Here is a 15,561-nt window from a genome sequence, read left to right as displayed (position 1 = left end):
TTGGATATCCAATGAAGAGTCTAACAAAGCCAAATGAAGAAAATTGGGCAAGGCATCAAAAGCCTTCTTTAGGTACGATTGATTCAATTGCCAAAGTCGAGCTAAAACTTGTTCACTATGAAAGTGTAAACCGCAATTGCACGAGTCGCGTTCAAATAATAAAGTGGACTTTTGAGTCCGAATTATTGATCTCTCGAAGAATGTATACTTTCGATTACACAACTTTTATTAATTTAATGCTAACAATAAAAAGAAACACAATTATAATTATAATTTGAAAATAAGGAAAAATAACTAAAGCCCTACAAACTAAGAAAACATAAACACTTGAAAATTTTGGAGGAAAACGTGGTTGAGATTCATGATTTCGCTTAATCGTCACCTAATTAATTTCTCCACAAGTCAATTAATAAATTACCCATGTACAATGTTAGACCCGATTTTTCAATTTTAGTTAATTACCTCTTTCGAACAAAATTAACTCTAATTAATTGGTTTAACCTATTATAACTCTATATCGATCAAAACTAAACAATCACATTAAATTTTTGTGAAAATAACTCAATAGATCACTTAAGGTTAGTGGTATATCTCTATCTGCTTCACAAATTTAAGGTTTCTACTATTTGATCTAAAATGCACAATTTTCTCTCGTACAATGTATAAATCAGTAAATATAATCATTCATGGCCACATAAATGAAAATGCAATAATAACAATAGTAAAAACACATAAAAAAAATAACATTTTAATATTAAATAGCAAATATTGAAATTAATTCGAGCTAGGTCAAGTTACTACTATAAATCTCAATACAAATATATAGCACATATTAAATATATGATAAAATGAATATATTTTATTTAATACATTGCAAATATAACAAAATAATTGAGAAAATACAAAGTTATAAATAAAACCCCTTTTCAAAACTTGGTTTTGACTTTTCCAAATATTTCTCTAAATTCTTAGATGTTTTCTTCTTGTGCTCTTAGTTTTACCTCAAGAAATTACAAGTAAATCAAAAGAAAAAAAATAAGTAAAAGAAAGGAAAAGCAAAGGAAGAAAAGGGAAGAAGAATCCTCCCCAGAAGCTGCTGCCATATTTAGATTTAAAAACCTAGGCAAAATAAAAATTTTGCAGCTCAAGTCCCTGATTTTCTGATTGAGTATTAAAAACCAATGTTTTTAAAATTGGTGTCTAGGCGCTGCTACAGTGGCACCTAGGTGCCAACTCTCTGCCAAACATCATTCTTTTTATTTCTTTTTTCTTTTCTTTTTGCATACAAGTTCTCTAGCAATTCGTACTCAAGGTCCCTCAACTTTAATCTTGTATAATTTGATCATCAAATTCTGACTTTCATATCAATCACACCCTCTAAAAAACTTTTGATTCATTCATTTTGGTCCCCAAATTCACAATTTAAGTCATTTTCTCCTCCTTTTTGTCTTATTCTATTTCCTACACAAAACACTAATTATATAATTATGAGTAGAAATTCGCTCCTTTAATCAATAATAAACACATTTAGCTATTAAATAAGTTGCAGAAAACATACTTATTAAATACCCACAAATTTAAGTTCTTACTCGTCGCGACCATGATTATCCACAACACAACAAGCAAATGTGATAATTATCAACACAATAGTTAGTTTGTTAAAAATATCAACGAGTATAAAATTGTGTTATCAATTCACAAATATGCTTCAAATAATGCTAGTAAAAATAATTTAAGCTTATCCAATATTCAATCTGTGCATGTGTGCATAGCACTTTCAATCATCATCTAACTAGGAAACAATTATTTAGATGGAAAAATTTTTCAAATTAGCTCAAACCCAACCCTTTGTGGCCAAATATTTCATTTCCTACTCATTAGATTTAGACTTCTCAAATAGGTATAATTCTTATTTTTTCTGATGTGTAAATCTAAAGGTTGCTCTCCAATCACTCATTTCTTTTCTTGCTCTAGTTTGGTTAAGTCTAACCGGCAATTTCAACATCTATTCATGTGATGATTCTCCATTAATGAATACTTATACATTCAAGCGTATACTAAGCAGTTCAAACCTACTAGTTAACTAAATCTAAATATCAAATACAATTGCACAATAACATTTCTTTTTCTTTTTCAATTAAATCTCATGTTTTGCCTCACTATTTTAAGCTTTCTTTTTCTTTTTGACCATTGTTGCAAGCTTTAAGTCAATATCTCTCCAATTGTTTAGGCCAAAGGGTACCAGATTTTGAATACCCCAACGTACTTAATAACTAAAGTCAAGAGGCCTACGAAGTGAGGCCTAAGATTCAAAAGGTGGAATATCATTTTTTCAAGCACAACATAATACACGGAGCTTAGATTCCTAGCATACGGTCATTATTTAGCTTATAATTGGCAAAAGAGACTCCACACAAATTTTTTCAACATAGATGGAATCAACACACTTCTAGATAATACCCTTCACAGACTCGACCATCCCAAATTTATCTTACGATGTGGTAAAGTGAAAGAGAAGAAAATAAATGATTGACAAAAATTTATGCACAACTTGGAAAAAACCTCTTCATCAATCAAAAATTTCGACATCTAAATAAAAATTAATCATGATTATTGAATTCAAAGTAATTTGGGATCTCACATAGACAAACAAAAATTTTTGAAATTTTTTTAGCTCAAACAGCATATTTAGTCATAGCTCATGAATCAATAACAATTTTAAATATCAAACAATCCCAAGTCGGCAAGGCTATCTAATATTTCAACATAATCTCATAAAAATTAAAGCACAATCACCCCCTAACTTAAATTACACATTATCCTCAATGTGTAAAGAACGAGAGAGAGAGAGAGAGAGAGAGAGATAACAAAACTTTCTGGTTGTATATTTGTAAAAAGGTATTTGAATTGGACTTATGATGCTCTTGATGAACTTAGGCAAGTGAACTCCTAGTACACCATAGGTCAACACACCTACCACGTGAACCATTTTGTTATTTTATGATATTAATAAATTCTTCTATTAGATGGTATTATGTTTGCCTACTTTTCACTGAAAATGTAGTTTTTGCTAGGCTACTTATTCAAATCATAAAATTATAAGCTCAATTTCTTGATTATTCAATCAAGACAATTGTTCTTGATAATGTTAGTGAATTTAAATCACAAGTATTCGATGATTATTGTATGTCAATTGAAATTGTTATTTAACATTCAGTTGTATGTATCCATACACAAAATGGTTCAACGGAATCATTTATTAAACATGTACAATTTATTGCTAGACCATTACTACTGAAAACAAAACTCTCAACTTCTGTTTAGGATCATGTCATATTGCATGTTGTATTATTGGTTCATATAATATCAATTGTCCATTATCAATATTCATATTTGCAACATGCATTTGGTCATGAACTTTATATTTCTCACCTAGGGTTTTTGGTTGTGCTATCAATTTTCTATTTCGCCCTACAACGTAATGGATCGCCCAACGAAGACTTGGAATTTATCCTGGCTTTGATTCACTATCTATTATTAGGTATCTTAAACATTAACGGGTGATTTATGTACATCGTCTTTTTCAAATTGTCGTTTTGATGAAATCAAATAGAAGATAAATTTAAGCCCTTGTTTGTCTACCATTAAGCCACTGTTTGGCTCCATTTTTATAAGATTCAAATCAATTTTTATACTATTGCAAAATGCAAATGGATTCCAATGTCTTGCTTTTATTGAGAAGGAACCTAAAAATGACGGCAGCAATGGTACAATAATTGATTAAAATTCGGATAAAAATTTCTCCCAAATAGGCACCAAATTGAAAAATGAGTATTGAAATAGTAAATTTTTGGAGAATGTGTTGTTAAAATGTAGGAAAAAAATTTGAATTTACGAACAAAATATTTTTATTTTTAGAATGTATAATTAAAAATGAGTTTAAAGAAAAAAACATTGTTTTAATGATAGACAGGCAAGGGCTAAATTCTTTCACTGAAGCTGAACCTGTGCTCATCACAAAACGTGTAGAAAACTGAAAACATCAAAGATTTTAATGGTCCCTACGGAAAGGAAAAAGAATTTCACGCTCTTCCTTTCGGGAAGGGAGGATTAGAGAAATCCTCTTGATTACAGCTTTCTCCAGACCTCCGGGAAAAGCATGAAAAAACGGCTCGAATGGTAAGACTCGTCCATCACCCCAGAATGAAAGGGGTGATCTCATAGTTCTTGGTCTGTGAAGATGCATTTTTAGGTGTTCCATTTTCTTTTCCCATTGAGGCCGAACCTAAACCTGTGCTCGAGAAATAGTTGTCCATACACTGATAAGGGATGTATGGATTCTTGAGAAGAGAGTCGCCGTGGTGGTCCCTCTAGATCGCTCGGATCCCACGAGTGAATTAAAAGTTGGATTTATATTGGATCTCACCCCAAATTGTCCCATCTATCTTCTTGAGGAGAGGTTTGGTTTCAAACATCGATTTGAACAGAAGGAGTACGTCATGCTAATGTGCCTTGGATGGTCTACATCTTAGGATTAAGCGCCGATAAACATATTGAACTATCCATGTAGTTGAGAGCTCTCACAATTCAGGCACAACGACGCAATTATCATAGACGCGCTCTACCATTCCTAATAGCTCATCATGCGAACCCGGAGGCCTACTATACCAGAAGCGCGAGCTACACCAACTAAAATTAAAAACAAATAAAATTGTGTTGAATGTTTCCCTTTCGCCTGAAAATGTGGCCTAGTATGCCAAAAGCGCGAGCTACGCCAATTAAAATTAAAAACAAATAAAATTGTGATGAATGTTTCCCTTTCGCCTGAGAATTTAATTTTTATTACACAAACAGTTAGCGTAACAAACCTGTTTTTATTGATTATATGATTTTCATTTCCTCTGAAGGCACAGACGTTTTGAATCTGTAAAAATGGATTTCTGGCAAAGAGCTCGGAGCTTCGCCGAGGAAGCCGCAAAGCGATCACAGGAGCTGACCCAGGGAATCGGCTCCACCAATTTATCCGACGTAGTAACGGAGGCGTCAAAAAGGTCCAAGGAATTGGCCGTCGAGGTGTCGAACAAGTCCAAGGAAATCGCTGTTGAAGCGTCGAAGAAGTCGAAGGAGATCGCTGCTGAAGCTTCGAAGAAGTCGAAGGAGATTGCCGATCAGATCAAGTTTCAGATTCCGCCGGTCGCCGTGTCGGCATTGACTAACCTGGTAGAGTCGGCTCAGAAGGGAAACGAGGTTGATCTGGAGAAATATGGGGTTACCGATGAGCTTCGGCAGTTTGTGAAGGGGATTACTATGAATACTTTTCAGGATTTCCCGCTTGAAGGTATTATTTAACTGATTATAATTCGATGATATGTAATGGTCAATGTACTGCGTGATTGGCATTGTTAATATTGGTGAATATGCTTTTCGATCTAGACAGTTCACTACTAAAGTGTCTGAAGAAATTATTCGCATTTTTGTCTTGTAAATGAGTTCAAGGAATCGGTATTCAATATGCATAACTGAATATTGGTTCCAAATGTGGTATTGTAAAGCCCTTTTTGCTGTGAGAACTTAGAAGGTCTAATAAAATTTGTTTGCTTTCTTATGCTTTAGGAAAAGGAGTCTTTCCAAAGCCTAGGCTTCAAATGAACTGCAAGGAGAACTTTGTAGCATTAGCTTTCTGGAATCACTTTGTGGGAAGCGAATTCAAATATAATAGTTCTTGAAGTATTCTCCATTTTTCTTATGAAGGACTTTTTACTACCTGCACGGGGAAACACTAATGTTTTCCTTAAGACCTTTTAGAATGTCGTCTTTGACATGCCTCTCCATAGGACTTCTGTGATAGACAACTGCCACATGCACTAGGAAGAATTTATGTTATACTTTCATTTTAGAATGGATGCTATCTTCTGAATGTCGTTCTTTGGCTCTAAGGAGGGGTCTTCTAATTTCTAAGTCACTTGTTTGGATCTGAAACAGCTTAGTTGGTGATAGTTTTATGTGCATATTTCACTAGAAAAAAAAAACTTTATTTGTTAACCATGTATGCTCCACACGGGAGAAGTTGGTTTTGATTAGGAGAAAGTATAATGTCTCTTCTGTTTAGTAGGATTTAGCTCTTTATGATATTAACTTTTCCTTTCAGGATTAATCTCAGTGGCACAGGTAGTTGCAATATGATCTTGTTTTTATTTAACATATTATCTCATCTCCTTGCCTTAGTTTCCTGAAACACAGATCTAAGATTTTCCTTACCTGATTTATTATTTTCTGTGGTAATCTCAAAACAGGAATTCCTTTTATGTATATAAACTAATTTGGAAAAATAGATATAGAAATGATAAGGAAATGCCATTTCTTCATGCAAGCCATGTATTCAGTAATTTGGTATTTCAATGAAAGAATAAGTCTGGTGAAATTATCAAGAAATGAAAACAAGTAAATCGAAGCATCATTCGGAATTATCCAGAAAAGAGCCTCCTGTTTGCTACAAAGTCTTGAGCTTTCTGGCAGACACAAGCAGTAATGTGTCAGACCCCCAGTGATTCGTATTTCACTTTTATTGAAATGTTATATTTGAATTCAGTTGGACAAATTAGAAAATTCAATCAAAAACATTTATTAATTTCTTAAGCTTTTGAAGAAACTTCTTGCTCAAAGTGCCCTCTCCATAAAGCAATATTTTCAAAGCGATCAATGTTCTCAGGTCAGCTACCCAAAAGCAAAAGTGATTGCTAAGTTAAGCTCCCGTGGAAGCTGTAAAAGAAAAATAGGGTGTCCTCTACGTCGAGTTTCACTTTAAAAATGTGGGAAATGAAATAGTTGACAACGTCAACTTGTGCTACGATGAAAGAAAAAACAAAACGATTGTTTGGCAAAGCTTTCTAGACAGCATAGGGAGTCAGATTAGGTTCCTCAAATTAATATGCAAGATCAATTTCTTTTTCCAGTCGTATCCAATCTTTTGCTTGCACTTGTGTTTGCTGGTTCATTATGTAGAAAATTACTATGTAACCTTTTTAAGTATTCTGAAAAGGGAAAAGAATACGTGATAGCAGTTATTACTATTATTTTGGTATAAAAGGACAAGTTTAAGCCCTTCCCTCTTCTTTTTCTTCTTGTGCCTTTACTGTCGCATTGTCATTATTGTCATAGTTGTTGCCTGGCACAACATACATTTTTTTTTGGGCATATTACAGTGTCATGTCATCTTGACACCTTTGGCTGCAGAACTTAACTTGACCAGCATTTTTGTGTGCAGATGACTCTGAGATGTCAGATATTCCTGCTATTTCAAATATTCGACAGGATCTCACAGAGTGGCAAGCAACTCATGCCAAGATTATGCTTTCGACAGTGAAGGTTAGATCTGTATCACCTTAAGCAACACCGATGGTGTCTGAAGTGGGAATCAGAAAAAAGACCCTGGGAAATTAGATATTTAATCTATCTGTTGATTGTAAGAGAGTATGTGGTTGATCAGTATCACAATTTTAATATTGCGATGACTAGAAGTTGAACCCTAAAATAACTACACCACAACGATGCTAGTTTGCAACCATAATACTTGGTGTTGTTTTGCAGGAAATCTCTAAGCTAAGGTATGAGTTATGCCCACGAGTGATGAAAGAGAGGAAGTTTTGGAGAATCTACTTTATTCTAGTTAACAGTCATGTGACACCGTGAGTACCTTAGGAGAATTTTTATTTGATAGCTTTGATGAAGATTTTCCCCAGTCTAATTACAATCAAGCACATCACATAAATTTTAAGCATTTTAAATGTGTAGGTAGTACCATATTCTGTCGGTTTTGTATTACAAACATAATTATGTCAAAGTTATATCTCACTCGGACAGCAAGACTGAAAATATGACCTAAATATTCTTGCTTTCACCATTTTGGATGTCAATGGTGCTGCTGACTTCTACTTAAGAGTTCAAGGTGTCTGTAACTTCAATGTGTTTATGAGTAATTGGTTGTTTTATTCTCATGTGTGAGGATGAAGCAGGATTTTGTCTAGGGACACCAGTAATCTTAAAATTTAATATCAATTTGTGCTAGCTTTGCAAGCAAATTATCTGAGGTTGAGAGTTGAAATTTTAAACTGACTTAAATATACAACAGACATGAGTAGTCCTTCGGCCATGTTTTATAAGAATTATACGTAGTCTCTGATGTAAACAAAAGACAATGAACTATTTAACCAAGTTAGTTGCTTGGGTTACTATAAAACAAAAGGGAACGTATAGGATTTCATCTGAAAGATGGCATTGTGCTTCCGTCATCATTCTTAGCTGAAAAGTAATAAAACTAAGTAAAAGGAGGGTATTAAAGAAAATGAGGAAGATAATATGCATTGAAATTTCAACTGGGAAAACTGAAAGAATGTACCACTTAGTTTATCTAAATAAAAAATTTTAAAGAATGCCGAATTTGTGCTTCTAAATTATGCTTATCTGACAAGTTATTGAAGACCGAAAAACCAGAACAAAGAAATAATAATTTCTTTGCTTAAGTCCAAATAAATTTCTAGGAAAAAATTTATGTAAATGTTGGGGGACTTAAAAAAATGAGCTTCCAATGATGATACCTGGGAGGTAATTTTAAAAGCTTCAGTTATCCTTCATCTTGGTACGCTGAAAATTAATTTCATACCTTGAATGACTTCAGTAATTCCTTGCAATTTCTCTAGATTTCTACTTTTCCTATTGGTCATCTTGTTGCATGTTTCACATTAAGATTTAGAGAGTCTGACTCCTTTTGCATGAGCAAGGACTGAGATTCAATTGCCATAGAACATGCCATCTCGCCTCAAAATTGTCAAAGCTATAGTTACACATAGATCCATTGTTGATAAAAGCTAGCTAATCTAATATATATTTGATTCAGTTATGTGGAGATAAAGTTTCCTTTGCTCTAAAATGGAAAGTTATCTTTATATTTTATCAGAGGGAAGAGGTTCAAAAAAGTCTATTACTGAAAACCTTTAATGTTGGTTACATGAAGAATTTATAATTATTTCAGAGAGGTTTTCTCTTTGGAGAGTGGTCTAAAATTCACAATTAATTACTTGGGAAAACAAAGGTTAAAGATATAAAGGTGCCAAGTTAGGAAAATGGAGTTCAAAAAAAATATGCCTTGGCGTATACAGCCACAATTGTGAGTTATTTTTTCCCTTATTCAATTATCATGTGACTAGACTAGAGCGAAACCAATCTTCAAAAATATAAAACAAGAGTTTATTTTTCTTACACCAACTGAATGGGAATGGTTCAAACGAGATATCATTATTTTTCCTCTCCCCTTCATGTTGTGTGATTTGTAGAAAGAATTCAGAAAGTATTGATCACATGTTGCTACATTGTGGTGTTGCTGGATTGCTTTGGTGCAAACTTCTTCAGGAAGTTGGTTTTAATTGTGTTTTCCACTGGAAGTGTATTAGATTGCTCATTTAAAATATGATTAATTTGGGTAAGGATAAAAGGGGAATGATCATATGGAAATGAATAGTTTCGACTATATCTTGGCGATTTGGATAGAGAAACAATATGATCTTTGAATGAAAAGAGTTGGGAAGTTTATAGGTTATGGGAAAGATCTTGGCTCATATAAAGGATTTATATGAATAAGGAGTTCAAGGACATTTCTCTCTTTAATTATCCTTAGTTGGAAAAAACATAATTATTTACTTCCATGTTCTGTCTTTGAGAATGATCTATGTAAATTGCTCTTGATCCAGAAATTACTTTGACCTTCTAACCTATTGAATGGGTGATGTTATGAAGTCCATCTAGATTTCATGTCCAGACAAGAATGGAGTTAAAACTTGACATCTAAGCACCCTAAGCCTTTGGCTGAATATGATCGTTTATTAAGTTCTTACCTATTTCAACCTTCTTCATTTTTTAAAGCAAGTCCTCTCCTAGGTTTTTGAAATGCGTTACATGATCCCCATGAGAAGCCAGGAATGCTGTTCAAAACAGGATGCTTATTGCATATGGCTTGTGTATAGCTTAATTTTCTGTGATATGCTTCTTATATGAAGTAGGAAGCATGATCAACTTAATCTCTGGTCATTCTGTTCATTATTTTGAATTTTAAGGATCTTAGGATTTAGTTTGATGAACCTCATAAATGTCTTTAGGCATCTTTATCTGTGGGTGTGTGCATCTCTGAATTAATGGGTCTTGGCTTAAATGTTTCAAATTATTGGGTTTGTTGTAGGTATGAAAAAGGGTATATGGATGAGGTAAAGTTAAAATCTGCTGAAAAGGTAAAAGAAGCTGAAGGGAAGGAAATTACATTGGGTGAAACATCCTCTAAAGCAACAGTGGAGGTTTCAAACCAGAAAAGCAATAATTCTAAGTCATCTGCCTCGGAGCTGGATTTAGATATATTTCTTCTCGGAGACCTTGAGGATAGTGACAATGGTCCAGGTACATTAAAGACACTTGTCAATGCGTTAATCAAAGTTGATTTAGGTCAATTTTGCTTTCTCCTTTAGTTAATCACAATATTTCCCTCCAGTAGTTTTTTTCTCATTTCTCTTTCGTCCCTTTTCTGTCTCTTCATTTTTCGTTGGGTTGTGCTTTCCCATAGTCAAACTTTATTTGTTTCTTGATCTAGTTTACACTTCTCTTTTTTGCACGAAAGTTAGCATGATATGAATTGGTTTTGTTTCTGTTTCCGCATTAATCCATATATTCGGATAATTAGGGCCCATTTGGAATGGGTTTAAGAAAGTCAAAAGAAGATTTTGAGACCCAAAAGCTGCTTTTGGACCAATTTGGCTAATTTTATGAAAGTGTTTTTGGTGATTGGAAGAGTTTTTAGAGGAAACTGATCCAATCTAGCTTCCTTCCTTGAAAAGCACTTCCGGAATAAGAAGTGCGTTTCAAAATTATTTTTCAAACAAAAATTAACATAACTTCCTCCAAAAGGTCTTCTACGAGAAGCAAAACTAAAAGCTATAGCTATGCCAAATGGAGCCGTAGTCCATATCCAGTTATCTTGCATTTTTTTATTCCAAACAAGAGAAAATTATAACTATGTTCTGATCAAAACCACGAGATAATCAGTCTTGAATCTGTTTGTGACTCAAATCCAACCTGATCAACGATTCTGCAACGTTCATTATATTCCAACCAGAAAGTTTGACTAACTTATATTACAACAATAAAACTTCACTTTACTTACAAGGAAAAAGAGCTAGTCTTTCTTTCCTTTTGCTTATCTCTTGTGCCCAACTAACATACAGCTGTACATAAAAACTGGATTAGGTGCATTAGACTTTGTCTTTTTCATTTTGTGCTGAATCTTCGTCATGCTGATTAATGATTGTTCTTTTGGTTTCTCAGATGGTGGTGATGATGGATTTGATGATGATTTTGACAAGATATAACTTGGTAAGTGTAGTGTGTTACTTGCATCTGTGGCTCTGTGTGTGCGCACGCGTGTGTGGTGGATGGGGCCTCTCTGGTGTTCTCAGAAATTTCATTTTATTTTATTGAAATTTGCAAATGAAAACAACGAAAAAATTGTTGCCTCTTAACTTCCATTAGTTTTGTCGGCTTTATTTTAGATTACAAATCTTTGCCCGTTCTGTAAGCATATGTTAATTCTTTGTGATCTTTGGTATATTGAATAATATACTCAAGAAAGCTGATAAAACATAATTAATGGTGACACATTCACTCCCGATAAAACAAGTGCAGTAAGTGCGACTTTTCCTTTTTCTATAGATAATGTAATGTCATTATACTTGCTACATGGTTAAAGTAGGATTAGGAAGTTTGGTTCATGGCAGCCTGCTTTTTTAATAATCGCTTGTAGTCTTCTTAGGATTCTGTGGAAGATGAGAAGGGACAACAGGCAAAGGTCGTTGCAGTGACTGAACTGATAATGTTAATACTTCTAACAAATTTGGAAAATAAAACACTCTTAAAAGGAGGACCGATTCAAATGCCGGTTCGAAAATCCTGCCACAAGACAAAAATTGCGAGCAATAGTAAACTCTGCTTTCTTTCTTTGGTTCAACAACTAAATCATTCTTAGCGCTGCGTTATTATCTATTTTCTTCCGGTTTATCTGTCTTATAATTATTTTTTTAATTAAGGACGTGAGATTTGTTGGAGCAGGAACCTGTAACTCTTGGGTTGATGTATAGTATTCTTGTCGTTCAGTTTCTTTTTTTTCTCCCTTTCTGTATTGTATAATCCTATCAACAAACATTGGATGGATTCTCTTTGCATTTGCTATGTTTAAGCTATAATGTGGATTGCATGCTTTTGTTCCACTTAGCACTTGAATTTTTCTTGCTCCATACTATAGAATGTGGCTTTGTAAGCTGGGTCAAATCCTAATTTATTAGGAAAAGTACTTGAGGCCTGTTCAGTAGTGATTCTGAGAATTGATTTTTTAACTGTCATGGAGAAAAGTAGGTCTCACTTGTGAGTGAAGAAGTCAAAATGACTTGTTGCTTTATTATTTCAATTTTACGAGAGCAATTAGTTTGTTGTTATCCCTTGTAGTGTTGAAATGATAAAATATTCTTCGGGGTGGTGAGGTGGGACCATGTTTATTATTTATTGTCCCTGCCCCGATTACCGGGCTAGTTGGGGAATCCCCGTCCCATTAGTACGGTGAGGCATTTCGGCCAATTCATGTCCGTTTGTCAGTGTGCGCGCGCGCAATCATAGGAATAGCGGCATGGTTTTAATCTGGGTTGATTTCCGATGGGCCTCAGAGAATATATTAACATGGGAATTTGTAAAAGGGAAAAGAACTGTTTGTTCTTTACTTTTTGCCGGCTTACTCTGTATTCTCCCATGTTCTTGCAGATACACAAGGAATATGGAATGAATTATACTTGTTGGAATATTTTAATTTTAAAATAATATTTGGTCATAGAATTAGAATATTGAGAGAGAGATTATTTATACAGATATTGATTGGTAGAAGAATCGGTTGGGGTGGGTGTTAGTGGAGCATTATTATGGCATGATTTTAGTGGAGAATTATATATTGTTGGGTGGAAAATAGAAATTTTGTCAACATTATTTGTCTCTAATTCTAATCCTAAATTTCAAAATGAGCACGTTTGACGTAGCTTAAATATTAAAAAAGAAGTTTTATTTCTTGACAAAGTGGTGAGTCTTGAGTTGAGTTGAAAATTTCAAACCAAGTTGAGATGATGTAAAAGAATTCTCTCTCAATTAGGAGATGAGGCTCTTGATTTGGATCAACAAAATAATAGTATTTAGACTTCAAACACAAATGATACTTGAATTTTTTGTGCCATTTATTGAGACAAAATCAAACTTAAATTCAATAACATTGTCAAATATATACGTACATTTCTTTAAGCAAACTAAAAAGAAATCAAAAATTGAGAATGGAGAATGGAGCCTGGAGATGATGGAACAACTGCCAAAATTTATTTTGACATGAGGTTAGACCTTAGAGGTGTGAATTGGAGTTTGTCAAAAATCATGCCTTAATAAGGTTGCATTAGGAGATCAAGTTGACTAGTTCGATCAGGCTTTGCTCAAGTTTAAAATGGTTACAGGTACTAGAAGTCTAGAATCAAGAATCGGTCCATTTGGTCCAAATCTCAATTCTGGTACTCAAAATGGAAAATTCGAAAAGAATCGAAGGTACGTATTTAAATTCTTTTACGCAAATTCTCTCATTATTAGCATAGTATCAGTTCGATTACATAATTTCAGTTAGAACTAATAATTCATTTACAAAATTTCTATGAATTCTCAGTTTATTTTAATTTTCTCTGAAATCGAACAATACCTACTCACCGGCATTGGGTTGGTGCGGTGTGGATCCAAAGTACGAAATGTGAACCATGAGAAGCAGGAAATGTATGCGAGGATCTGACCCTTTTTATTGTCACCTAACCACTCAACCGACACTTTTACGGCAAATGCTGTAATGTGTCATTTTCTCTCCAATTTATCGCTCTCTCTTTCTTACAATATGTTTATTTAATCAGTCAATTTAATGTTTTCAGTTTTGATTTGACATGATTATTGTTAGTATCAAATATCAATTTTTGACAGAAATATATTGTTTATCAAGTGTTTCTCGTAATCTTTGATCTAAAATGATTTGGCTTGTTGGGGGTGTGAGGGTTTGAGGAAGGTTGCGTTTGGAATTTAAATTAAAATGTTTGTTGAGAGGTGGGTGGGCATTAATATCACTCGCTTTGTTTCATTCGTTATCCTCTCAATATATTTTTAACACTTTGATCATCGTCTCATCTGTTGCCATAATAATAATAATAACGGAAAAATGTCAAAATGTAATGTGTGAAATGTCCCAAAAAAAAAACTAATTGACAGTAAAGGAGGTAGAATTACTTGACTATTCTTGAGTATATGTTAGAAATCATTATTAATTGACATTTTATTTATCAACTTGAAATTGAATTCTATGTCTTATTGTAACTTGATGATTCTTCCTTTTATATTGTCGTTACTTTTTATGAAAGAGAAGTTCAAATTAGTCAACTCTATCCCTCTGCACAACATATGTCAAATTAAATAATAGACCATTAATGATCATTATCCCAATTATTCAATAATTTATGTATTGGAGTTTGAGTCATGGCTCAATTCTATAATCGACATCCTTTCGAATCAATTATTAAAAAAATATTTATATTGTAAATCTTTTATTTATTTTGAAAATAGGGAAATTCCAATTCCTTTAGTCTCAAAAGTAATATTTTAAAAGATTTCTGAGTCGTCAAAATGAAACTCAAACAAGGGCTAATTGTTTAGAATGTAATTAGATAATAATGTCCTTATAAATAAAAAGATCGTGTTAAACCAATATTTGATTCTTTTGACTTTATTTTTTTGAGATTTGATCAAATTGAAAATTAATTAATAATTAGTTGAAAATCACAAATCAAATGGAGATAACTAATGTAGTCGTACCTTTTGGATTAAGGGAAAAATCATATCTCAGATGTTAAGTATGCACCAAATCAATTTTTAGACATTAAGTTACAAAATCCAAAAGTCACGTGTGTATATATATTTTGTTAAATTAGTTTCCAAAAATCAAGTGTATACTTACTTTCTGAAGTTGGAATCCCTAAAATACAAATTCACGATGGCAATCCATTTTAATCAACACAGATATCTATCCTTTTAACATCTATCAGTGCCAGAATCAACAATTCGGGTAACAATTCGAAGGTTCTGGTTAATTATTTGTCACTAGAATCGATTATATTGAAAATAATTGGATAAGGTTTTCGTCACAATATATCTCGTCACAAGTTGATCTATAATGTGCAGATGAATCGGTGAGATGTGCACAATCTCTTTTAATTTGTGCATATTATCTGTTACCTCTTTTTAGTTACATTTAACTTGTAAACAAGGAATCTGTAGCATGTGTATGTAAATTTGTGACTCGTTATCTCTTCACAAACATACGTGAAAATTTATATTTAATCTGTGGTATTGGTAATTCATATGTGACCTCCAATTAATATCATATGACATTTGAAGCATAATTTGTGATTTGATATT

General features: G+C 33.2%; 1 protein-coding gene across 5 annotated transcripts; it reads left to right on the top strand.

The window, feature by feature from the left end:
* Positions 1-4,650: 4,650 nt before the first annotated feature.
* LOC111401889 lies at positions 4,651-13,996 on the top strand. 5 transcript variants are annotated; one of them, XR_002704132.1, is made up of 7 exons: positions 4,651-5,338; positions 7,265-7,365; positions 7,588-7,685; positions 10,229-10,440; positions 11,362-11,409; positions 13,572-13,659; positions 13,775-13,996. XR_002704132.1 is itself a non-coding variant. In XM_023029862.1 (6 exons), exons 1-5 carry the CDS (start codon positions 4,933-4,935, stop codon positions 11,403-11,405), a joined length of 861 nt encoding a protein of 286 aa, XP_022885630.1. In that variant the 5' UTR covers positions 4,651-4,932; the 3' UTR covers positions 11,406-11,409; positions 13,572-13,688. The 5 variants fall into 5 exon arrangements, 4 of the variants coding, with proteins under 4 accessions (XP_022885630.1, XP_022885628.1, XP_022885629.1 ...); XM_023029862.1 differs by lacking the exon at positions 13,775-13,996 and having other exon boundaries at positions 13,572-13,688; XM_023029860.1 differs by lacking the exons at positions 13,572-13,659; positions 13,775-13,996 and adding an exon at positions 11,837-12,190.
* The last annotated feature ends 1,565 nt before the right edge of the window (positions 13,997-15,561 follow it).

Source organism: Olea europaea, chromosome 10 (assembly GCF_002742605.1).
Source record: "Olea europaea var. sylvestris chromosome 10, O_europaea_v1, whole genome shotgun sequence".
NCBI lineage: Eukaryota > Viridiplantae > Streptophyta > Magnoliopsida > Lamiales > Oleaceae > Olea > Olea europaea.
This window is presented reverse-complemented; position numbering and strand designations above follow the sequence as displayed.

Bases quoted from the DNA above. Each gene is read 5' to 3' on its own strand.
- LOC111401889 (XM_023029862.1), top strand. From the start codon at position 4,933: ATGGATTTCTGGCAAAGAGCTCGGAGCTTCGCCGAGGAAGCCGCAAAG. The intron at 7,686-10,228 runs GTGAGTACCTTA...GGTTTGTTGTAG, and splicing joins GTTAACAGTCATGTGACACC to GTATGAAAAAGGGTATATGG. The intron at 10,441-11,361 runs GTACATTAAAGA...TTGGTTTCTCAG, and splicing joins GGATAGTGACAATGGTCCAG to ATGGTGGTGATGATGGATTT.